The sequence below is a fragment of the Malaclemys terrapin genome, chromosome 2 (assembly GCF_027887155.1).
Source record: "Malaclemys terrapin pileata isolate rMalTer1 chromosome 2, rMalTer1.hap1, whole genome shotgun sequence".
NCBI classification, from domain to species: Eukaryota; Metazoa; Chordata; order Testudines; family Emydidae; genus Malaclemys; species Malaclemys terrapin.
The window spans coordinates 255,012,340-255,037,650 of record NC_071506.1 but is presented as its reverse complement, the minus strand read 5'-3'; the positions used below and the strand labels follow the sequence as shown (position 1 = coordinate 255,037,650).

Here is a 25,311-nt window from a genome sequence, read left to right as displayed (position 1 = left end):
AAAGACAATAGTTCTCTTCACAGAGCTGGGCCTGCAAATAAATGAGCAAAAATCAACGCTCATGCTTGTACAGAAACTAAAATTCATTGTGACTTACCTTGATTTATTGAAGGCCACAGCCTCTCTGCCACCACATGGGTTTGTCACTCTAGTCAATCTGATCACTACAACACAAACCAGTCCACATTCATTGGCCAAGACCTGCCTCCATCTATTAGGCCATATGCCAGCAATGACATTTATTGTGGAGCATGCCAGGCTACACGTGCTGCCTTCAAGGCTGGCTCAGGACAGTATATATTCCACAGACACAGTATAAACAAGTGCTTTACAATGCCAGTCAAAGTGAAAAACTCTCTGCACTGTTGGGCTCAACCACACAATATTTGCATAGGAGGCACCTTTGCACAGACTCCTCTATCAATGATACTTTCAGTGGGTGCTTCTCTGCTAGGTTGGGGGTACACTTGCACCAACACACAATCCAGGGCAGGTGGTCCCCCTTGGAATCAACACTGCACATAAACCTACTGGAACTATGAGCAGTCTGCAATGCATGCTCACACTTCCTGCCCATGATCAGGGGCAAGACCATAAAGGTGTTGACGAACAACATTGCTTGTATGTTTTATACAAACCGACAAGCGGGGCATGGTCACACTCCTTATGCACAGAAGCGATGTGATTATGGAACTAGTGCATCTGCCACAGCATCAATATATTAGCCTCCTATCTACCAGAATGCCAAAACACCACTGTGGATGCGTTGAGCAGAACATTTTCTCAGGACCACAAGTAGGAAGTAAACATCCGGGTACTACAGAGTATATTCAAACGCTGGGGGTTCCCAACTATAGCCCTCTTTGCGACAACCCAGAATGCCAAGTGCCCACACTTTTGCTCAAGAGCAGGATTGGAACCCCAATCCCTAGGTGATGCTTTTCTTCTCAAATGGGATGCACCCCAATCCTATCCAGGATATACAAGATAAAGACTGACAAATCCAGTCATCTAGATAGCCCCCATGTAGCCCAGACAAACATGTTTCCCTTACGTGTTGAAAATGATGGTGTGCCTACTACATACTCTTCTCCTTCCATATCTCCTATCTCAGAATGCAGGCCAGGTTTTCCACCCAAACTTGGCAATACTCCACGTGAAGGCAATGAAATGACCTGTTCAGAGGAGGTAAGGGCCATCCTATTAAACGGCAGAAGGTCTACTGCACGATTTACTTACCTGCACAAAAACGAAGCGATTCCACATATAGTGCCAGAATAGACAAACAGTGGTGACTACCTCTCCTTTACCAATGATATTAAATTATCTTCTAGAACTTAAGAAATCGAGTCTCAATGAGCTCGATCAGAGCACACCTTACGGCAATCATGGCTTTCCATTACAAAGATGACGAGGTCTCAGTCTTTGCCCACTCACTAAATGATTTCTCTAAGGTATATATAGCCTTTACCCTGAAATACAAAGCCCTATTCCACCATGGGACCTTAATCTAGTGCTATGATGCCTTACTGGGCCCTCGTTAGAACCCTTAGTGGCATGTTCACATCTCCATCTCTCGATGAAGGTGGCCTTTCTCATCACTATCACATCTGCATGATGAGTAGGAAAACTTGGGGCTCTCATCGCGCACCCCGCATACATAATATTTTTCAAAACCAAGGTTACTCTAAGACCACATCCAAAATTTTTACCTAAAATAGCTTCCTCATTTCACTTGAACCAGCCCATCCATCTCCCATCATTCTTTCCAAAACCTTATAAGAACAGATGAGAAGCGATGTTTCACACCCTGGACATTAGATGGGTGCTAGCATTTTACATTGACAGGACTAAATTGTTCAGAAAGTTGCTAAACTTATTTCTCTCCATCACAGAAAGATCTAAAGGAGAAGCCATATCCAAAGAAAGACTCTTAAAATGGATCTCTGGGTGCATTGACTTTTGCTACTGCCAGCATCAACTACAACCCCCACTGGGGACTGGCTCACACTCCAACAGATTGCTTTTTACATCAATAACCTTCCTCAACAATGCACCTATTGTGAACATCTGCAAAGCAGCAACCTGGGTGTCCGCCCACATGTTCACAGAACACTACGCAAGAGAGCAGGACTCTACATCAAATGCTAAGCTTAGACTTATGGTTTTATCATCTGTCACGACTGCAACTCCGAAGCCCCTTCTGTGCAACAAGGGGCACTGCTCTACAGTCACCTAAAGTGAAGCACCTAAAGGGATACTGCTCGCAGAAGAAGAGAAAATTACTCACCATGTGCAGTAACTGAGGTTCTTTGAGATGGTTGTCTTTGTGGGTGCTCCACTACCTTCCCCCACCCCCTCTACTTTGTAGTTTCCTGCTAGGGACTCTATGGTAGAGAAGGAACCAAGGGGGGTTTGGTCACACAGTGCTACGTAACCGCCAGAGGCGGTGGGAGACGAGGACAGCGTATATATGTCGCAAACAGGGACTGCTACTGAAATTCCTCAATAGCAGACACAGGGATGCAGATTCACCTCAAGTGAAGTATCTACATGGACAACCATCTCCAAGAACCTCAGTTACTGCACAGTGTGTGAGTAACTTTCTCTTACTTTGCTTCTAGAATGTTGATATCATATGTGGAGTACAGTACTGTTTTAATGGCTATAATGTTGAAGGGTTAATTTAAAAAAAAATTTAAACTTGTAGATGGCTCAGAGGATTGGCAATGAGATATAGGACCTATATAGTTAATGACAGTCTTTTCATTGACTTCAACAGACTTTGGATCAAGCCTATAAAGCGTTACACATCTAGGACACCAGTTCACATCGGACCCACAGGCTTGTAGTGACCTGAAGCCATTACCATCTAATGGCAGTTTGGTGACCCAAGTGAAATTATTTGGCAGTCTCTTATCCTTTCACATCTGGCAACTATAGACACTGTTTTTGCCAGTGTTAGCTCAGGATTTGAATAGGCATGATAAACTTAAGTTTATCCTAGAGGAAGTCTCTTTAGAACTTGGTAGAGGGGCATTGCCTTGGCAATGTGGGGAAGTTTGTGCAGCTGCTGCCTATTGCTACACTATGCATTCTCTTGATCAGCAGAGTACACCTAGAACATTCACTAATAATATCAAGTGCAAGGCATACACCTTTCACCTTCTTTTCACTATGCAGGAAAACCAAATAGCACATCATACGTAATAAAAACAACAGCTCCATATACATGCATAATTTCTCCCTTGGGAGGCAGGAGGAAAAAAGTGCATAGGGCACATGCTAACTGTATTGTTTAATGCACTTCTGGAAATTGTTCAGATACCGTGGCTTTTGGAGTAGTATGAGAACCTAGACAGAATTGAATCTGTCTCTAAGGCTATTAATTTGGCATCTTTTTCTAGCCCACAGTTCAGTTTGAAGAGAGGAAATGACTGAATTAGGTGACCTGGACTTTGAAAGTTCAGCTTTGGAGAGACAGCGTAAAAAAACCTTTTTTTGTTTGTTGGTGTGGAAGTAGAGTTGAGAACCACATATTAAAAAATAGGAATCTTGTTCAAGCAGCTGACCGCTTAATTTCTAATATTGAAATCTTTTTATTAGGGCTGTCAAGCGATTAAAAAAATTAATTGCAATTAATGGTACGATTAAAAAAAATTAATCACAATTAATTGTGCGATGTTAAACAATAATAGAATACCATTTATTTAAACATTTTTGGCCGTTTTCTACATTTTCAAGTATATTGATTTCAACTATAACACAGAATACAAAGTGTACAGTGCTCACTTTATATTTATTTTTTTATTACAAATATTTGCACTGTAAAAAAACAAAATAAATAGTATTTTTCAATTCACCTAATACAGGTATTGTAGTGCAATCTCTTTATCATGAAAGTTGAACTTACAAATTAGAATTAAAATAAAACAATGTAAAACTTTCGTGCCTACAAGTCCACTCAGTCTTACTTCAGCCAATCGCTCAGACAAACAAGTTTGGTTACAATTTACAGGAGATAATGCTGCCAGCTTCTTGTTTACAATGTCACCTGAAAGTAAGAACAGGCATTCATATAGCACTGTTGTAGCTGGCATGACAAGAAATTTACATGCCAGATGCGCTAAAGATTCAGATGTCCCTTCATGCTTCAACCCACCATTCCAGAGGACATGCACCCATTCTGATGACGGGTTCTACCAATAACAATCCAAAGCAGTGCGGACTGACGGGTGTTCATTTTCATCATCTGAGTCAGATGCCACCAGCATCTGATTTTCTTTTTTGGTGTTTCGGGTTCTGTAGTCTCCACATCAGAGTGTTGCTCTTTTAAGATTTCTGAAAGCATGCTCTACACCTCGTTCCTCTCAGATTTTGGATAGCACTTCAGTTTCTTAAACCTTGGGTCGAGTGCCATAGCTATTTTTAAAAATCTCACATTGGCACCTTTGCGTTTTGTCAAAGCTGCTGTGAAAGTGTTCTTAAAACGAATATGTGCTGGGTCATCATCCGAGACTGCTATAATAAGAAATGTATGGCAGAATGCAGGTAAAACAGAACAGGAGACATACAATTCTCCCCCAAGGAGTTCAGTCACAAATTTAATTAACACATTATTTTTTTAATGCACGTCATCAGCATGGAAGCATGTCCTCTGGAATGGTGGCCAAAGCACAAAGGAGCATACAAATGTTTAGCATATCTGGCACGTAAATACCTTGCAACGATAGCTACAGAATTGCCATGCGAATGCCTGTTCTCACTTTCAGGTGACATTGTAAATAAGAAGCAGAGAGCAGTATCTACCATAAATGTAAACAAACTTGTTTGTCGTAGCGATTGGCTGAACAAGAAGTAGGACTGAGTGGACTTGTAGGCTCTAAAGTTTTAAATTGTTTTATTTTTGAGTGCAGTAATGTAACCAAAAAAACTACATCTGTAAGTTACACTTTCACGATAGAGATTTCACTATGGTACTTGTATGATGTGAATTGAAAAATGCTATTTCTTTTGTTTACCATTTTTACAGTGCAGATATTTGTAATAAAAAATAATAAAGTGAGCACTGTACACTTAGTGTTCTGTGTTGTACTAGAAATCAATATGTTTGAAAATGTAGAAAAATATCCAAAAATATTTACTAAATTTCAATTGGTATTCTATTGTTTAACAGTGTGATTAATCGCAATTAATTTTTTTGAGTTAATCACGTGAGTTAACTGCAATTAATCTACAGCCCTACTTTTTATATAAAAGCTTGGGGCTGCCCTAATGTAAGCAATCAAATTATATGATTGTGCTTTGTTTGGTCTGTGTTTTCTGCCTGTTTTGCACCTAGATGTGGTACTTCATCTGTAAATAAAATACAGTGTTCATACTGTTTGTATTATAGCAAGTAGCATACATGCTTATCTCTTCCTGAATGACCAGCCTTTTGAGACTATTAGACAATCCTCTAGTATTCTACCAAAACTTGAGAAAGGGAAGGGTTTCACAAGCTATTTGATTATCTCCTCCCCCAACCATTGCAATCCAGTATCAATGGGACAAAAATGTGTTTGTAATAAATTGTTTTAGAATTGTCAGATGTGACAGCATCTTTAAATATTAGAAACAAATTGTTCTGTATATGTCATAACTTTTTTCCAATAATGGTCTACTAAGGATGTTAACCTGCAGATACTAAATATGTATGACATCCAAATTGATACAATTCAGAAATTCTAGCTAGAGCTGTAATGGTCAATCATGAAAGATACATTTCTTTATATAACATAATATGTTGAAAAGGCCAGATACCTAAATCATGACCCGAGTGTAGCAACAAGAAACTTTTAAAAATAGCCCTAATTTGTCAAGTCTGAACAATGCAGTTACGTGAACTTTTGATGTTTTTTTAGTAGTCACTTGCCATCTATACAATTTGTAATTGTTGTATTCTTTAAGTCGCATCTTAATCTTAAACCCCCATTGCAATAAAAATAGTATATTAACATACCAACAAAGTGTGTTTAAAGAATGGTGTAACGTATTAATTATAGAGAAATTCTGAGTTAAGCTTGAAACGACTTAATCATAATCTTAACTTACATATTCATAGCACTGTACGCATCATACACACACACTGATCTCTTAAATGTGACCTGAAAGGGATTTTTAAAACTGTATTTATGTCCATTCTGTTCCTTTGTATTTTCCTGTGTGCCCCCTCCCTGCTTTTCTCCCCCACTTCGTAGCTTTTGCCTGTCATGCTGTCTAGAGTGGCTCATGACCGTGAGTGCCAACCTCAGGGCAGACTTTCAAAAAGCCTTTTCTTAGGGCCATGATAATACTGTCTTTATTCTTGAAGATGTTGTACCTCTACATTCCTCCTTCAGCAAGAGGTCCTGTATTTCCTTATCATCTTTCTGCAAGTCCATGATGTCCAGCTTTGGCTCATGGTCTTGGAATCTTTAGCCTGCACCCCGTAGGCCTTTTCATCTGACCTTGTCCACAGGTATTTGTCTCCCATTAAGTAAGCTTGTTTTGCAAGCTCGTCGACTCTGTTAGTAAGCTTTGAGATCTCTGCCTGATCCTTTCTGTGTGCCTTTACTTTGCAGAGATAGGTATTACCTTCCCTGGAGGTGGCAAGATTCCAGGCATGCAAGAGATATTTCGCATAGCCTTCCCATCTGAGTGTGTCATGGATTGTTGGATCCACACTGGCATCCGTTCTGTCAATGCTCTTACCACCCAGTCTGACTCTGGCCACACAAAAAGGTTACTCTTTGGATCTGTGGCATTCAAGACAGCCAACATTGCAATGACTTGTGCTACCTGGGCTGAGTAAGGTAAAACGGTACCTTGCACGATGGTCTGTGAACTAATCTGAAGGGTAGCATATCCAGACTGCGGCTTGCCAACTTTGTAGAAACAACTTCCATCTACTACCCAGATGTTAAAAGTTTTTCTCTTTGGCCTCTTGGTAAGCAATGCCCATCTTGAAGAATGATTTGACTTGTTTGACGGTGTCCAGGGGCAGAGGGCATTCATGCTCCTCCCCTTGTATTAGAAGAGCATAAGGTGCAACAGATAGTTGAGATGTTTTATTAACCTTCACATTCCGGTTGACCAGGCTAAGGGTCTACCCTGCTAAGCTTGGGTTGGAGACCCTCCCTTCATTAATGTGTTCTCAAAGAACATACTTGATGGGAGTATGTATTCTCTTGAGGATTACTGGGGACATACCGATCATGTATTCCCAATGGCCAAAGGCCCACGTGAGGTCTAACACCCCCTTTTCACATGCAGAATATTGTTGTTCCACATTGCTCAGTACCTTTGAGCCATATGTGACAGGCTTTGGACCATTACCAGTATCCTGAAGTAGGACAGCACCTAGGCCCTTATCTGTTGTGACCAACTGCAGCTGATATGGAATGTCTGGTCTAGGGTATACAAGTGCAGGAGCCTTCATGAGGGCTTGCTTAAATTTGACAAAAGCCTCCTTCTGCTACTCTTTCCATGTCCACTCTTGTCCTTTTTTTTAACAGCTGATATAAAGGAAGTGCTATCTCCGTATACCCTTCCACGAATTCCCATGAGAATTCTGTTAATCCTAAGAAGGAACATAAAGCAGATATATCCTGGGGTGCTGGAAGCTTGCTTTTAAGTTCAATCTTGTGGGCGTCTGGTTTTCTTCCATCCACTCCCAGCTCAATGCCCAGGTATGTTACTGTCTGGCGCACTAGCTGAGCCTTAGCTGGGTTAATTACAAATCCTGTATTCTTGATTTTTTTTCCAGTACCATGTCAAGCACTTTCAAGTTTTCCTCCTTAGTGAGGGTTGCAAAAAGTATATCATCTACGTAGCTGAATACTTTGTCCCTCTCACCAATAGAGTCCCACATTTTAGATACGTATTGATGGCAAATGGAGGGTGCATTATGGAATCCTTGGGGGACACGGCAAAATGTGTATTGCCAGTTCTTGAGAGTGAACGCAAATGTATGCCAGGCCGACCTGTGCAGCGGGATCGAGAAGAAGGCATTTGATAAGTCAAGTACTGAGAACCACCTGGCTCCTGATGTTATTGTGGCCATAATCTTGTTAAATTTCACCACTACTGGGGTCAGACGGGGTGTGACCTTGTTAAGTTCCCGGTAGTCTACGGTGAGTCGCCAAGTTCTTTGATCGGCATTTAAGACTGGTCATATAGATGAGTTACAGATGCTTTCTGTCTCGACTAACACACATTGGTCCACCAATGCCTGGATGATTTCCATCAAATCTTCTGCTGCTGCCGGATAACGATATTGATGCTATGGCTTGGGGTCTGAACGATCCACGATTATTTCAGCATTAATCCTCCTGCACTGCAGCTTATCGTTGGCAAAAGCCTTTAGGTGTTTGGTAGCCACTGCCTTTACTTCAGGCTCCCAATCTGGGATAGCTAGCTTTTCTGGCACTTTAAGTGTTGCTACGCAATGGGATGCAGGTATAGTCTGACATCCACTACCTTCTAGATCCCGTATCAACCATCTGTTTGGTAGATACACAATTAACTTCATTTGGGATAACACATCCATTCCCAGGATGCTGTTGCCATCCAACTGCTGGACTCCAAATGTTGTCTTGATAGTAAATCGGATAATGTTGCACTCAATTGGCTTTAGGAATAGGATATCACTCTCCTTTCCGTTGATGCCTTCAAGGACTTTTCCTTCTTTTATAGGTAGCTTACTTGCTAAATGATTGAGATTGAAATGGTGGCATGGGTATCTATGAGCATCTGTTGTTTAAAGTGCCCAAAGTCTCCCCTCAGTACCACAGATATTGTTGGTCTTCCCCATTGATTGTTCTCAGTTGATGCCACCATCGGGGAAGGAGGGGGACCTTGGCTCCATCATAATAAATTGGGTGCATTTTCTGATTGCTGCGCCTTGCCACTGACTGATGCTCCTTCACCATCTTCATGTCTAACAAGCCTTTTTAATAGATCCTCAGTACGTAGACCTTGGCTTTGTACCTTAGCAGCCTTTTCCAGATCATATTTCTGAACATCTTTTGTTCAGCAGCAACTTCCTGGAGATTCACTCCTTTCTCCATTCCCTTTTGATGAAAGGTATTTGGCTTTCAGTATATAATGCCTGCATCTGTAACTTTCACTCTATGCATCTGAAGAAGTGAGGTTTTTACCCACGAAAGCTTATGCCCAAATAAATCTGTTAGTCTTTAAGGTGCCACCAGACTCCTTGTTGGTTTTATAGATACAGACTAACACGGCTACCCGCTGGTATTTGGCTTATTCATCTTCTGCTGGTAGCCATTCTGATTGAAGTTGCTATTGCTGCAGAGCTTTCTCTCTTTGCTGAATTGCTTGCTTTTGTTTTCAGTCACTTCTGCCACCTTCTTTATCGGCCACTTCTTTATCGGCTTTTCTTCAAGGTGTCTCAGCGAGATAGCATTATGGTCTGTCACTTCCATAGTCATCTTGTGGGCAAGAATCGTTGTAGTAACATCTCCCTGAACTCAGGAATGTCACACGAAGTGGCCCCAGCAGGTCGTACAGCAGCTTCTTTTCGTTAAGATATTTTTCAGGTCGCTCTGACATCCGGTGATGCTCTGAATAAAGTCTGTTGCTTAGTCATTGAAATTAAATGTGTGTAAAACTGTCTAAGAATTTCTCCATGTTTCAGCCTCTTGGTTCCTGTGATGTCATCAGTTCACTAGTTCTTTTGCCCTATGGTGTCTTCCAAGATAGACAGGACCTGAATTTTTAATATAAAATACAGAAAGGAAACTCCTTTATAAAAAGAAAACCAAAACATCTTCATGATTTCCTTGTGTCATTGTCACCATGCCTCAGTGGGTCACAGCTGAGGATGCCAAATTCAGGATGAATTGTGAGAAATAGGGCAGACTCATCCCAAACTGGTGGTTATTTTATTATTAGATATACCAAGCCAGAACCAAAAGTAAACTTCTGTCTCACCACACTGGCTAACAAGAAGTCCAAACTGCAGTCTCCTTAAGCATCCCAGTCCTTGTTTCACCACCCAGACACTAAACTTGATGATGAATGGTTATTGAAAACCAATTTCATCAAAGTGTTCATCTGATCTCAAAAGATCAGCAACATACCCAGGTCAATATATAACTCAGATCTTACCCAATAGACACTTTGTTGCCAGTCCTTTAGTATCTAATATCTAAAGGTTTATTCATAAGAGAAAAGAATGAGAGAGTTAAAATGGTTAAGGAAATCAAATGCATACACTCATTGAAAAGTTCTTGTATCAGGTTTGACACCATGATGCAATAAACTGCTGACATGTAAAGTCTCTGGTAACTTCCAAACAATAGGAAGGTCCTCAGTCCATTGACTGGAATGCTCCTTTTAGTGTAAGTCCAGAGATCAGAGCAGGAAAGAGGCAAAATGGAGATGCTTCCAGGGTCCTTTATACTTTCTCCCATCTGGAGGGACTGCTCTCAGTCTTAGTTTGTGGAAAATTACAGGTACGAGATGGGAGTCCAGGGTCATGTGAGCAAGTCACATGCCCTTGCATGCTTTGATAACTCATAGGAGAATTACCCATTTTCTGGATAAGGCAACCACAGGAAGGCTCACCAGGCAGGGACAAGCTTCTTCTATGACCCATTGTGAGAGCTAAGTAGTCTTTGGTGGGCCATCAGTTTGAATAGCTCATTCACAAGGTGCTGACCAGACTGGATGTAAATTACCTGGTGGGTGTCACCACAGGAATACAGCACATATGTAGGGTGCCAGCACATAGTCAATATCTATAACTTCAGGTACAAAAATGATACATACATATAAACAGGATAATCATACTTAGCAAATCATAACTTTGCCATTGATACCTTACATGATATACTTTGTTCAAGATTTGTTGCAATTGTCTAATAGTGGTAATATTAATTATATAAATGGTCATGATCCAGTCATACAGCATCACAGTCATGAAGAGGCTTAAAGCAATTGTTTTCCTCTTTCAAGTCAAACACAACAGAGTGAGAATGACAGAATACCAAATTAGCGATATAGCATTAACTTTGAATTTCCTTCCTCTTTGTGGTGAGTGAGAGAAATTAACAGGTTACATCAAATTCAGTTTACAGCATAACACTAATAATATATCCTATTCCAAAGAAGGTATATAGTGCCTGCCTTGTGAAATATATACTGTTGTATTATCACTTTAATATTTAAATCTCTATTTTTCTGAATACTTTAATTTAATTTTCTTTGACGACTTAATTGTCTGAGAGTCAAGGTACAGTGACCTGTTACAAGGGCGAAACGAGTGTATTTTATAGCACATTTTATGGAAAAATAGGAACAGGTCTATTAATCAAGAGAAAATGGTTATTCCAACCAGCATCTTTACTTAGAGGAAATTGCTCAAGTTAATATTTTCTTTCCTCTGAATGGTAGATATGACGTGTTCCTAAATGGTGGTTGTGCCACAGTGTAAGGCTAAATCTTCTATTTTCCACTCCTACTTTCAAACAACCATGTCTTAGGCTAAGTCTACACTGCACAGATTGCAGTGGCACAGCCATGCTGCTTAAGCCTGTCCACTGTAAGGCACACAGTGTAGCTGCTCTTTGTCACCAGGAGAGAGCTCTCCTGACAACAAAATAAAACCACCCCCAAGAAGGGGCGGTAGATTCGTCAGTGGGAGAGCACCTACCACCGACAAAGCACTGTCCACGCCAGCGCTTTTCATTGTTAAAACTTTGTTTGTTCAATAGGCCCTTGGGCAATGAAAGTGCAGTGTAAACTTAGCCTTAGTTTATTGTGAAGGATACATGCTATTGTAATAACACAATTGGCTGGAGAATTAAGTGTGCAAAACCAAAACTCTATAAATCCGTGTATGTAGGAAATCTTAGTCTTCAATAAGAAGTCAGTCAGTGCTTAATTAAATTTTCACTTTTCCAATTTTAAATTTTCCTTTTATCAAGCACTTGTTTCCCTAGTCAGAATGATGAATGTAACTTTGTGCAGCTGATAACTACTGTGACTCCCTATCAAACTTTTGTGAATATGCTTAAATAACAGCCAAGTTTATGTTTAAACCACACAGTGCTGCACATATCCATTTACACCAGGTGCCTAATTTCTATTAATCCAGAGACTAAGAGCCAAGCGTCCTATTTTGAACTTGTGATCTTAGGGTGTTAGTACAACTACTAGGCTGTAGTTGGCTAAGGCTCTGTATTTTTTATATCCGTGCAAAATTGTAGTGGTTTGAGTTATATCCTCTTTTTATAGTATTTCTGAAGCATAAACAAGAACAGATTTAAATAAAAGCAAGATTTTGAGAGAAATGAATGTCAACCACCAAAAACATTTGGACCACAGAAAAGAATGTAACTGGAAGGAACATTTTTTCCACAATACGGTACTCAAAGCCAACAAAAAGAGAGAGAAATGTTAAATAATCAGATCCCAAAGGTGCTATATTTAATTTTAGAAGGGACAAATGATGCCTTAAAAGGTTGTGAAACAATGCAGATTAATAAAATATTTAAATCTTATGTTTTTGGGAGATAATAGGCATAATAGTGATAGGCAACCTATAATTTACCATAATGTGCTTTACTAGTTAAATATCTTGTAAAGCTGTCCTTGTGAGGAACAGCAGCACTTACTCAGCCTAAAAATAATACCAGGATCATGTATAGTGAATCCCAGGAGGTTATTGGTGTTTTTGTAGACAGCAGACAGGAGAAAAAGGCATTTTGTCCTTTTTACCCCAAGTAATCCCACTGGAAAATTAAGCATGTGCTATGAATTGATATCAACTCATGCCAGGTTACCTCCCTAAAGAGCGCTGCTGCAAGCACTGTTGCTACATTTCTTGGACAGCAGCTTGATGGTCTGTGTGCATGATGGATAGTTTATGCTGTATGCTACTGTGGAACACTGCGCTACTGTCTGCCCCTGGGAGACTGTTAGAGAGGTGTGCCACTGGGAGCAGCAGTTACTTTAACACTTTTAGAGAATCTTGGATAAATGTTGCATACCTAAAAACTTAAAAATGTAGCTTATGAACGCATGTGTTGGTATACTAAAGATCTGGCTACTCCATAACTAACAATGCAGTTTCTTTTGTCTTGCTGTAAATCTCTGCTGGAAGCAGGATAAAAAATGTATTAAACAATATATTAGCAAGAAATATTTAGAGAAACCATGAACTCTTTTTAATGGACCACCCTTTCCAGTTTCTGTTCTTTTAAGGAAGTTTTTCCTATTCATGACTCATTTCACTCTTTGGCTAACATCAAGGGTAATGGAATAACGATTAAGCACAAGAATGTATTTTTTTTTCAGGATTTGTCCTTCTTCAAAAATCTTTATGAATTTTCTGTATAGTCTTATGTAAATATATATGGATATAAAAGCTTGACACTGTGACAAGGTAAAAAGTACAGTGGTAATATCTGCTTCCTAGTAATTTTAAAAAATGTTCCCTTTGATTCTTTAAGTTTAGGTTTTGCTGGATACTCCAGACTCCCTATCCAGTTAAAATGACATGCTGCAGGCAGCCAATTACACAGAACTGTTAAGTGAAATTAATGAGATCACCCTTAGATTACACTTTGTGTTTTATTTTCATTTTATAGGTCTGTATGAGCTGCTGGCTGCATTGCCAGCCCAGCTGCAGCCACATGTAGACAGCCAGGAAGACCTGACCTTCCTCTGGGATATGTTTGGTGAAAAAAGCCTTCATTCACTGGTAAAGGTAAACCACATTTAAGTCAGATTCTCTTTGAGAAGAGCATATGGAAAAATGTTTTGAGTGCCATCTAGAAACCAGTGATCGAACTGCTGCTCAGCGAAAACAAAACCGCCTTGTTTCAACTAACTCTGCTTCTGTCAGGGGTGGAAGTTGTTAAATAAGATTCTACCAAAAATACATCGATGATTTCATTTAATAGTGATGTTCTGGCAGTATACACTAATGCAGCAAACGTATGTTGTTTGCCCTTGTTTAGAAAGAGAGAATACTAAATAGTAGCAGGAAATCTGAGATGTCTTTATGGTCAACATTCAAGACCTGGAGTTTAGCTTAAATAAATAAATGTTCACAGCAAAAATTAGAAGGAATATGTTTTCTGAGGTCAAGTGTGGCAACAGTTCAGTAGCCACATTAATTTAAAATAATTTCCTTTAACAAAGTAAACTGAAATTCTAGTAAGCTGTTCTGTTTGTTGGCTTGCCTGCACTGGAAATTGTGTTTTGCATATAAATATATTGAACTAAAGCATGACTGTAAAGTAGGTTTGGAAGAATACTGCAGTAAAGTGTCCTTCTGTGAAAATGATCAACAACCAGAAATCAAAGCATGCCATGGAAGTATGCAAAACAATCTAAATAATGCTCAGACAGCTTAAAGCAGTAAAATAAGACCAATGAGCTTGTTAGAAATGTACCATGCCTACAGTATGGTATGTCTTGAACCTCTAATATAGGGATAACTCAAATTGAAAGAAAATTCTGAAGTCTCAGCTGAATCAGTAGGAGGAGTAGCAATCTACACCACAAGTGCTCATAATTCAGCAAAATTTGTAACAGTTGTCAATCTGTAGTACCACTCAGTGTATTGTCCCTCTGATAGTATTTTAAGCATAATTGAGGAAATCTCTATGGGTAGCATTGTTCTTAAATCCTTTATAGTAACAATGAATTAATACTTATTTTATAGCAGTCCTCAAAGGTGTGACCTAATATGTTCTGTATTTGGCTTATTGATGTGGAAACAGTTACCACAGACACAAATTTGCCTATCCTGAGTTCATGGACGTGGTGCAGCTGTTAGCTTAGCTGCTGTAACCTGAAAGGGTAGAGGGAGGTAATGAAACTTGATAAAAGTAGGATGACCTCCAAAAGTAGTACAAGCTTAAGTCGGACAAATAGTTACTATGAAAAATCGCTACTGGATGGTAATTGAACATAAGCAGTAAAAGTAACTTCTGTCATCCCATTATACAAATGGTTCAGAAATCAGCATTCAAAAATCATGAGTCAGGCCCCAACAACTGAGTCTGGCTTAAAAATCATTATTCTGTTAAAAACAAATTTTAAGGCGTTTTTTTGTTTTTTGAGGCCATGAGGTATGCTTGAACTCACACTTTCAAGCTTCACTCTACGACCATGTGAGATGGAAACTTCTTTTTTTTTTTTTTTTTTTTGGAAAGCAAAGATTCCTACATAATCACAGGTCTCTAGGTGCTAGGATTTTTTGTGGAAAAAAATCAAATATCATAACAGCTGCTAATGCTAGATATGAAAAGGAGACTGCAGTGTTTTCAAATTAATTTGTTGATTTTACAGTGTAATTTCTGAGTGTTACAGTACAAGCCAAGGAAAAAGGGATCTTTATTGCAAGTTATAATTTTATAAGTACTGAGATAACTTGTTTTGGGGAGACAGGCAGATGGTCTTCTAATGGTAATAATTTGGAAATCAAGGCTTAAAAGAATTACTTTTTACTCAAAAATGAACAGAACCTTTTTGTCAATATTTGATCAGAATTATTTTCAGATTATCAAAGGACTCTTTACATATCTTAGTCTTCTCTGGTAAGAGATCAATAACAGCAACAAACTAGAAGGAACAGTATTCAATTATCATTCTCAGTTGTCCTATGGGCTTCACCCCTGTGCCCCACTGACCTTTCTAGCCACTGTGGATTTCATTTCACCTCAATAGGATCACTAAAAAGGTATGAGTTGTTCACTGGTGGTTGTTCCCAGTTTGGTTCTGCAATAATGTGTTATTAACTAAACTAATCCAGAGATGAAATTGGGTATTAATGAGTTCTCTCTTAAGGTACATGTACACAGCAATTAAACACTCATGGCTGGCCTGGGTTAGCTGACTCAGGCTCATGGGCGTGGGCTGTGGGGCTGTAAAATTGCTGTATAGATATTCACACTCAGGCTGGAGCCTAAGCTCTAGGACCCTGTGAGGGGGGGAGGGTCCCAGAGCTTGGGCTCCAGCCCAAGCCTGAACGTGTACACAGCAATTTTTAGCCTTGTGAACCCGAGTCTGCTGACCTGGGCCAGCTGTGGCTGTGCCATGAATCTTTTATTCCAGTGGAGATACACCCTTAGACTCTGATCCTTCCAAAAATTAGGTGCATGTGTAATTTCATACATTTGAGTAGTCACATTGAAGTATAGAGATTCTACTGTATGCTCAGCCTTTCCAAGGTAAACTCAAGGTAGATTTCATTCTTGATCCCTCAAATCACACACTTCCTCTTATATATTAATTCCATTTGGAAAATTGTGTTTCCTAGATTTTTTTTTTTAGGCCAAAAGAAGGACCATTGTAATCATCTAGTCCAGAGGTGGGCAAACTATGGCCTGCGGGCCGCATCCAGCCCATCAGACATTTTAATCCAGCCCTCGAGTTCCCGCTGGAGAGCAGGGTGTCCCACTCCAGTGCTCCAGCTGGGTAGCGGGATTGGGGGCTTGCCCCATTCCGCGTGTGCTGTGGCTCTGCGCAGCTCCCAGAAGCAGCGGCATGTCCCCCATTCGGCTCCTATGCGTAGGGGGAAGCTGGGGGGCTCCGCATGCTGCCCCTGCCTCAGACAGCACCCCTGCAGCTCCCATTAGCCAGGAACCACCTGTGGACGGGGCAGCGCACAGAGCCGCCTGTTCGCATAGGAGTCAGAGGGAGGATATGCCACTGCTTCTGGGAACTGCTTGAGGTAAGCGCTGCCTGGAACCTGCACCCCTGACCTTCTCCCGTGCCCCAACCCCCTCCCCAGCCCTGATCCCGCTCCTGCCCGAACCCCTCGGTCCCACCCCGGAGCCACCTCCCGTACCCTGAACTCCTCATTTCTGGCCCCACCCCAGAGCCCACACCCCCAAACGGAGCCCTCACCCCTCCCACACCCCGACCCCCAATTTTGTGAACATTCATGGCCTGCCATACAATTTCCATACCCAGATGTGGCCCTCGGGCCCACCCCGATCTAGTCAGTGCAATCAGGTAGGCAGTGGGAGGAAGGCTGATATTTTAAAGCAGAAGGATGCACTGTAGCTTAGGGCCAAATAGTGTTTCAGTACTGATGTGGCTTTTCTTTTAAATCTACACAAAGAGAAGAAGGAAGTTGGAGGAAAAAGCATTTTGAATTAATAGTAACTTGATCCTAGTCATTCTGTACACGAGGTGGACAGAGCTCCTCATTTAGGGACAAAGCTCATTTTTTAGGAGACAAGCTTGCTCTGGCTAGTATTCGTTATTAGTGGTAATGTACAAGCAGCAATTTGTAGAAGCTATTCTTCAGGCTGCAAACTGGTCAGACGGCTTGTTTTCTAAAGGCCAGACAGCTTAAAAAGCTGCAATAAATAGAAAAAAATTAATTTTAAAAATGATCTGCTACTTTGTCTACAAGTGTTTCATGTGTACATATATAATTACAGCATTTTATGTAAGAATGTTATGCTAGTGTGTACGATTTGCTACACTGGTTTTCTTTTTTGGATCTCTCTTCATTCAGTTCTATTGGATAGAAATATCCTTTCTGTGAACTTGGACCAGCTTTAAAAGGTTAGAGATGGAAAAGTTGTATTAGATCATCCAGTCCATCCCCTGCAAATGCTGGATTGTTCCCTATAGTACATTCCTGTTGTAGTAAGTAAAACCAGCAAAAACTTATGCAATCATTCATTCTTTCCTCTTTCTCTCAGACCAGGAATCAGTCAGTTTGATTTTAGTTTGCAAAGTATAGAGCAGAGAAAGCCCACAACTATTGTTGGTAGTTTTGGAAGACAAAATTGACTCTCTGAAAAGTGAGTGTTTGAAGTTCGTCTTTGTCTGCTTCACTCAGCTGATTTCTTCCTCATTTCATTACATGACTCACTTAAGTTCTACTAGAGGCCTTCATCTTATGATTTCTGCATGGTGGAGAAAGCATAAGTCCCAGTGTTTGTGTATAGACTTGTAGCAAAGCATAGTGAAGAGATGATCTCCAAGATTATTAAAGTACTTAGATGGTCACAGCCCAAAATAGTACAGCCTCATAGACTGGTTAGAGAACTTGGGCGGGGAGGAAGGGGGGAGAGGAAGAGGAGAAAAGGGATGTGAACAATTCCAGTGTTACCGTTCTTTAAAGAATTAAAGAGTATCAATTACAGAATATTTTCATTTGGACTTAATGCAAATTCTTCTGTTCTTTTCAATTTGCCAACTTGGCTCGGAGTGAGCCCTTCACCACCTCCATAGTCTTAAGCATCCCTATTTATGATTGGAGCAAAGTATGTTTGAAAAGGCTAAGTACTGGGCTTCTAGCAATTCATGCATTACCTTTAAATGCCCTTAAAATTCGTATCTCCTTCTTTGAGAAAGAAATGGTTAACATCAGATTTTTCTAAATACTGCAATAGAATGAACGAGGAAAAGGTGTACTGGTAAATTCATCTTTGAATGTTATGTTAACCAAAATACATAATGCCGTTTCTTGGGTGTATGCGTGCAGTCAAGTGTTTATTCTGGAAATTGAAACATTGGAATAGCACTGGTATTGGAGCACCAAAGACTGGGTTATTGAAGGAGTTGTCATTGTGAGATTTCCAGAGATTTTCAAGCTGTACATTTACAGATTCCATGAGATAGAAACTGAGAAAGCTCAAGGCTGCTGTTACTTTTTTATCTTTACAGAGAAAAATAAAGGAAATGTTTAGGAAAAATAATATTAGAATAATATTAGAACAGTCTAGAAAAGGCTATTGTAGTAAGGCTGTTACAAAATAAAATAATTAGTGAACACTCCATGGATCATGATAGGCCTTTCTGCAGTGAGGTATAGTCAGAGTTTCTTGAGATACCAGCTGGCTGTAAAGAATCTTAGTAAATTATGCCTCCCATGTGAGGGAAGTAGGCCATGTTTCTATATGCTCACAGCAAATCCTTTGGGGCAGGTTGTTAATTGTCTGAAATGCTATTTGCTTTGGCATGGGGGGAGAAGGGAAGGGAAGGAAGCCAGACCATGTGAGTGTAAGCATATACCACCTGGCCATATGTAGAGGGAGGTGTGAATGAGGTAGATGGCAGCAGCTGGTAACAATCTATGGCCAATGAAAGGTAATTGTTCAGCATGCTCTGTAGGGGAAGCAGGCAAGCTTGCTTCTTACGTGATAGTTTACATTTTTCAAGCATAGAAAGCATGCAAAACTTACTGAAGACATAAATTCTGAAGTTCCAGAGGAAAGCTGTTACTTCTGTAATGCAGACTGTCCAAACAATATACACATGTGGTCGGTTTTACAGAACAGGGGAGAGCGTTTTACTGCAGTTAAACTTCTTAATATCGATATATGAAAAGTCATAGACAAAAATTTGATGGGTAATTGAAGTGTATCTCTTAAATCTAAAGCCGCGTAAGTCTATGAAATGTTTACCTTTGTCAAAGTGTCTCTTTTTTTCCCTTTACTGTTCAGTGAATTATTTTGGCGAGTCAGAGATATCTAAAGAGGTGCCGCACAACCTGGCCTATAAATCTTGTTGGTGTTTTCAGCTCTTCAGAGAACTGAAATTCTATAGAGAGATGTAAGCTTGGTGGTACTCTAACTTAGACCATATAAAGGAATATTAAAATGTGTTCTAGTTGATCAGGACAGTTACTTTACTAGCGGAGGAAATTAAGACTTTTGTCATTCTTTGGTATAACTCCTGATTTCTTTACAATTGTGGGCACCATCTTTTTTTTTGGAAGGTTGAGGTTAAGTTAATTCTAGAAATTCTCTTTTTATGTAGTTTTTTAAAACACAGAGAGATGCAGTGGAATTTGACTCTTCTCTTGGTGTAAAATATTGATATGATATGGTCTGATTCCAACATCTAAATGTAACGTTGACTTTTATAGCACTCTTCCTGCTTACGTTAAGGTAAAAAACTACTTATTAAATGGACATCTAGAAAGGAGGACTCCTCATGGCTGACAAAAGTGCAGACTTTGTGGCATTTTAGGAATAAACTTTCAGATAAAAATACATTCAGATAGTTAATTTTGCCTTCCTTAAGAGTATTACACCCAGCAAAGGTGGTATGCAAAATATGTTTTCTGTATTTTTACGTAAGTTTCTTTAAATTTAAAGTACTGCAAACTTTTATAGCCAATGTACGTGATTTTTTAGAGAGTGGCACAATTCGCTTGGAGATTTCATATGCTGGCTGCAAACTGAGGAGGACCTGGAGGCTATTGGCTACCTTTATGCTTAAATTTCCATGGAAACAGTGATCAGATCAGTCAAAATAAAGTAATTGAAGGTTTATAGAAGATAGTATAGAATCTTTATCCTGTCCAGTCTGACATCATTTCCATGGAAACATGAGGAGGAAAGCAACAGGCATCCAGCAGATGTGAGTGAGAATTTACTTATAGATTTCACATTCTGGCTGCTAGTTGGATGATGTACATGTGTTGATCTCCTGTAACCACTTTTGCACTGGCTTTAGAAGTCTAGTAGTTTAATTAGAGGGTTTTTTGTTTTGTTGTGGGTTTTTTGGGGGGGGGTAAGAGGAGGGGTTTGCTTAGTCCTCAAAATTAAAAAAACAATAAAATGGGTTACAATTTCAAACCTAAATTAAAAATAATAAAATCAGCTCTTCAGGTATTAGTTGTAATAGGTAATCACCCTTCTTTGATGATTGAAGGCAGAGTTGTTGCATCTAATGTTTGTGTGTGTGTGGTATGTGCACATCTTTGTTTCTTTAAAAATATTCAATATATAGAATATCGTCTTGAAGTTGTCAAAAGGTCTGAATAGTTCAGTAAGGTCAGATGATTCCTGTGATGTATCAGTCTTAATTCTGCATTGCATGTTCACACCATGTTGTATAAAGATCTATACTAGCTTTGTGGGATTAGGCTCCTGTCACTTGTGCCTTTGAAGATCTTTCCCTGGATTTTTACAATTTATTAATCTGTGTCACCTTCAATTTATTCAGAAGAGTTGAACTGTCAAACGCGGTTCTGGTGGAGAAAATAACATATTTGTGGCAAACTGAAGAAAGATACACTAAAGTTGGTGCCACATGAATGCATAATGCAGTTGTGATGTCACTACTAAAATAATTTTTACATTATAATTATAAGTAATGCACACTTACCTTATGGTCATGCATGAAGCAGTAGATTATATGTTTGTATGCCTTTGTCCTGATTTCTATCAATTGTATTCATGTTAAATTCTTGTTTGTTGTATTTTTAAAAACTTGTATTTGTATTTTTCTTGAGAAATCAGAATTTTTGAAATTGTACTATTTTTGGGGGATGGAACTTTTTTGAGTTGAGGACATGGTATCCATCTTTAATAGAAGACTCAGTAAGTTTGTTTTTTTTCAGAGGTTCTAGGAGGAAAATAGTACTTGACGTTTAAAATCTTGTTATGAACCAGGGAACTCTTCATGCCAGCTGGCAGAGGGAGCAAGGGATGCATAGGGTTTTATAGGGATCCCCTGAGTCGAATATTTGCATAGTAGTTCACCAAAGGGCAGCGTGAGAGCTCCACCCAGAGCCAGTAGCCAACTGATCATCATAATCATTGTGAAATGTCTACATGGAGAATATTTAAGGAGTTATGTATCGATAGTAAAAATTATGTTCTTAAGATCTTGGAGTTAAGGTAGGTCACCAGGAGGTGACACACCTCAGAAAGGTTCCTTTCAGGCAAGAGGCAACAGACTCGTATCTCCCTGTCTGGCCATTTGTGCATTGTGTATTGTATGCCTCACAGTGTGTGCCTATTTGCATATTAAGCCAGAGGCTAAATAAAAGATTATAAAATCTACAAGAAAGAAAATCTACAGGATGAAACAAACATTTGGGGGGAAGGGGGGTGCCATGCTTATGAATAAAGACAATGGATTGTTCTAGTATATTGGGGTGCAAAGAAATGCACAGATTCCTTCACCTAGGAGCCAAATGCACAGCATGCTTGTCTCATGGAAGAAGGGTCATAGCCAACCTGGCTGTAAAGCCTGCAGGGATTTTTGGATAAGCAATGCTTTATTAGATACAGAGAGAGTCTTGTTAATTAAGTCAAGGCTGTGGAATGATTATTTTGATTTTATTTTATATGTAACCATTTATTTCCAATACATCTAATTGCTACTACTGGAATCTCTATGCTTTGTTAAATAAATTTATACTTGATTTCACTATAAACATATTTAATGGCTTATCTACACTTGAAACGCTACAGTGGCAGGTCTTCAGCCCTGCAACTATGCTGCTGTAGCGCTTCAGTGTAGACACTACCTATGCCAATGGGAGGGGTTCTCCTGTCGGCAGGTAATCCACCTCCCCCAGAGGTGGCAGCTAAAGAATTCTTCCGTCGACCTGGGACTGTCCACACTGGGGGTTTATCTCAGCTTAACTACACTGCTCAGTCAACCTAACTTTTTGGTGTAGACCAGGCCTAAATGTTGTGTGTTAAGCGGAGCAGTGATCTTCGATGGAACTTGTAAACTGTTTCTTTAGAAGTACTGAATCTGTGAATATTGCAGGTGTCCAGTAGATCAAGGACTGGACGCTCCAGGGAGACACTGAGGGCTCTGGAGTTGGGGTGGGCCACTTGCTAGCCTGTAGGGTAACAGTGAAGCCTCAAGGCCTAGAGGGGAGTGCCTATGTTGCTTGTGGCCCAGGAAGTTGGGGAGCTGACCCACAGCATGCACAGACAATGCTTCCTCATGCTAAAGACAGGTGATAGCAAAGTGCCTCATGACCCTGGGGGAAGCGTCACTCTCATATACCTCTCCATCATACCATTTGTATGGCATGTGTTGGGGAAAGGTCCTGCACTCACCTGCAGCAAGAAGCGTAGCGCCACAGCTGGGAGGTGGGAGTGGAGCGGGCTGGGGCCGGGCTGCTCCGCTTCCCACTGCCGATGAGTGTGGGGGGATCCCTTCCCCCAAGCTCCCTCCCCCAAGCGACACGGCTGGGACAGGGGCAAGGGAAGCTGAGCGGGCTGCTCCCGGCCCCCCGCTAATCCCCCGGGCCGCTCTGGGAGTTCAGGCTCCCCCCACAGCTACTGCCTACTAGACCCTGCGGGGGGATCCCCTGACTGCCACTGAGACCCTCTGCCCCTCCCCCCACAGCTACTGCCTACTAGACCCTGCAGGGGGAGCCCCTGACTGCCCCCGAGACCCTCTGCCCCTTATCCAATCCCTTGGCCCCAGCCCAGCACCCTTAACACATTGCTCAGAGCAGCGTGTCAGAGCTTTACCGCGTTGTATGCGAACCCGTGTTATATCGGGCCACATTATATCGGGGTAGAGGTGTACAAACAAACTTGTGAAAAGCAAAATGAAGAGGTGAAGTATGTTCAGCCAGATAAATGCATCAAATCAGAGGTGTGAAAAGTTGGTTTATTGGCTATTTACTTGAAACTTGTGAATTAATCCTCAGTACGGTGGACTGTGAGAAGACTCTTTGGTTTAGGTTAAAATCCAGACGGGCATTTTTTGGGAGCAGTTGTAATCTATTTACAGTTTCTTCTGGGAGACCTCCAAAGAATATCAGTAATCCAGCCAAAATGTAACAGATAGAAAAGTAAATCTGCTATCTTCTGGGACAAATAGTTCTGCAGTTTCATTGTTTCAAAGGAGGCAAAATGCCAGCCTAGTGACAAAATGTATGCAGTAATTAGAAGGTAATGCACAAGTCAATGATCACATTCAGTTTTTCTTTCCCTACTAAAGGTATTGTGGTGGTGTTTACTTAAACTGAAGTAGATAGCTCAGTGGTTGGAGCATTGGCCTACCAAACCCAGGGTTGTGAGTTCAGTCCTTCAGGGGGCTATTTATAGGGGGAGGAATATTTATAGGGGGAGGAATAGCTCAGTGGTTTGAGCATTGGCTTGTTAAACCCAGGGCTATGAGTTCAATCCTTGAGGGGTCCATTTAGGGATCTGGGGCAAAAATCTGTCTGGGGATGGGTCCTGCTTTGAGCAGGGGCCCTGATATTCTATGATTTTCCTTTAGCTAGAGTGATTGCTTTTAAAAAAATGCCATCCTGAGCTTCTGTTTTCTAAAGTGAAATCTTTCTGAAGTTAAACTTGTTTAAAATGCTTGAGAATGAGCCATTCAAAGATGCACAAACATGCATTACTCTGGGTAGAAAAGATTCTGACTCCTTTTTACTGGTCTGATATGGATTAGTTTACTTGTGAGTCAGAGACACTCCCAGGTAGGAAAATATTGAGACATTCCCTACAATTATTGTCCAGTAGAATTTTGTTAGTGAGTTCTGAGCAGGCTAAAAATGGAGAGAGAATAATAAAGAATACAAGTGTCCATATTGATGCAGCTTAAAGTGTGTGCTTCCTGAACTGTGCTGCAGCATGTGTATTGCATCTAAGTGCACAGTTCCTGATTTAGTGGAATATGAGTGAAAATCATCCTTGTACAGAAGCCTACACACCACTTAAATCTGCCTAAACAGAAATCTCTCTGGGCATGAATGAATTTCATACAATACTATCATTTGCCAATTTAAATTTTTCCTGTCTTTCTTAACTCAAACCCATTTTTTTTCCAATCCAAAGGAACTATTCCCCAGGGACAAGACCCCATGCTATTTTTTTATTTTTCACACTTCAGTTCTGTGTGCTTATTATTCCGATGATCATTTTTTTAAAGCTGTAATTATTAACAAACAGAAGTGATGGGGCAGGTCAGGATTTTTTTTTTTTTTTAACTTTTTAAGTTGGCAAATGTTGGTTTGTTGATACTGAAGGTTTTTGCGGGGAAGGGTCAGATTTGACTAATTTTTCATTTAGAAATACAAATTCAAAATGGTCAAAAAATGGGATATTTTGAGATTTTGACTTTGCCCAGTTTGAGGTGGGTGCAGTTTTTGAAATCTCAGATTTTTGTGGTTTTGGAAGACAGTTTTCCACCTACTTCTAAAAATTGCAGTTTCCGTTCTCTCATAATTCATAATGGCTGAAGGGATTTTGCTCAGGCTTTCCTAAAATAAAATTTTAAATAAATTTTGGGGTGGACTCTAGGCATTGCAAATTTTAACCCCAAAAGTGAATATTTCAAGAAGTTAAGCATGTGAAAATGGATGATGAGAAGCTTCCTTATAGACGTTTTCAATTATAGCTCTCCAAACACTTCATAAAAGTGTAGGAGAGAGAGGATGATCCAGTGGCTAGGGCTCTAGCCTGAGTCTTTGGAGACCTGGGATTAATTCTATACTCCACCACAGACTTCCTTTTTGTCCTTGGGCCTCAGTTCCCCATCTATAAAATGGGGATAGTAGTCCTTCCCTACCTT

The 25,311-nt window shown here is 40.2% G+C and overlaps 1 protein-coding gene across 5 annotated transcripts in view; it reads left to right on the top strand.

Annotated features, from left to right (window-relative positions):
- Nucleotides 1-25,311, top strand: part of MPP7 (MAGUK p55 scaffold protein 7) — a 293,702-nt gene that overhangs the window by 112,060 nt on the left and 156,331 nt on the right. For 4 of the 5 annotated variants that reach the window (XM_054020780.1, XM_054020779.1, XM_054020778.1 and 1 more), the window contains one exon: nt 13,638-13,756. In XM_054020780.1, coding sequence (XP_053876755.1) covers nt 13,638-13,756 — 119 coding nt within the window. The remainder of the gene's footprint in view (nt 1-13,637; nt 13,757-25,311) is intronic. The other variant, XM_054020782.1, reaches the window with a different exon arrangement.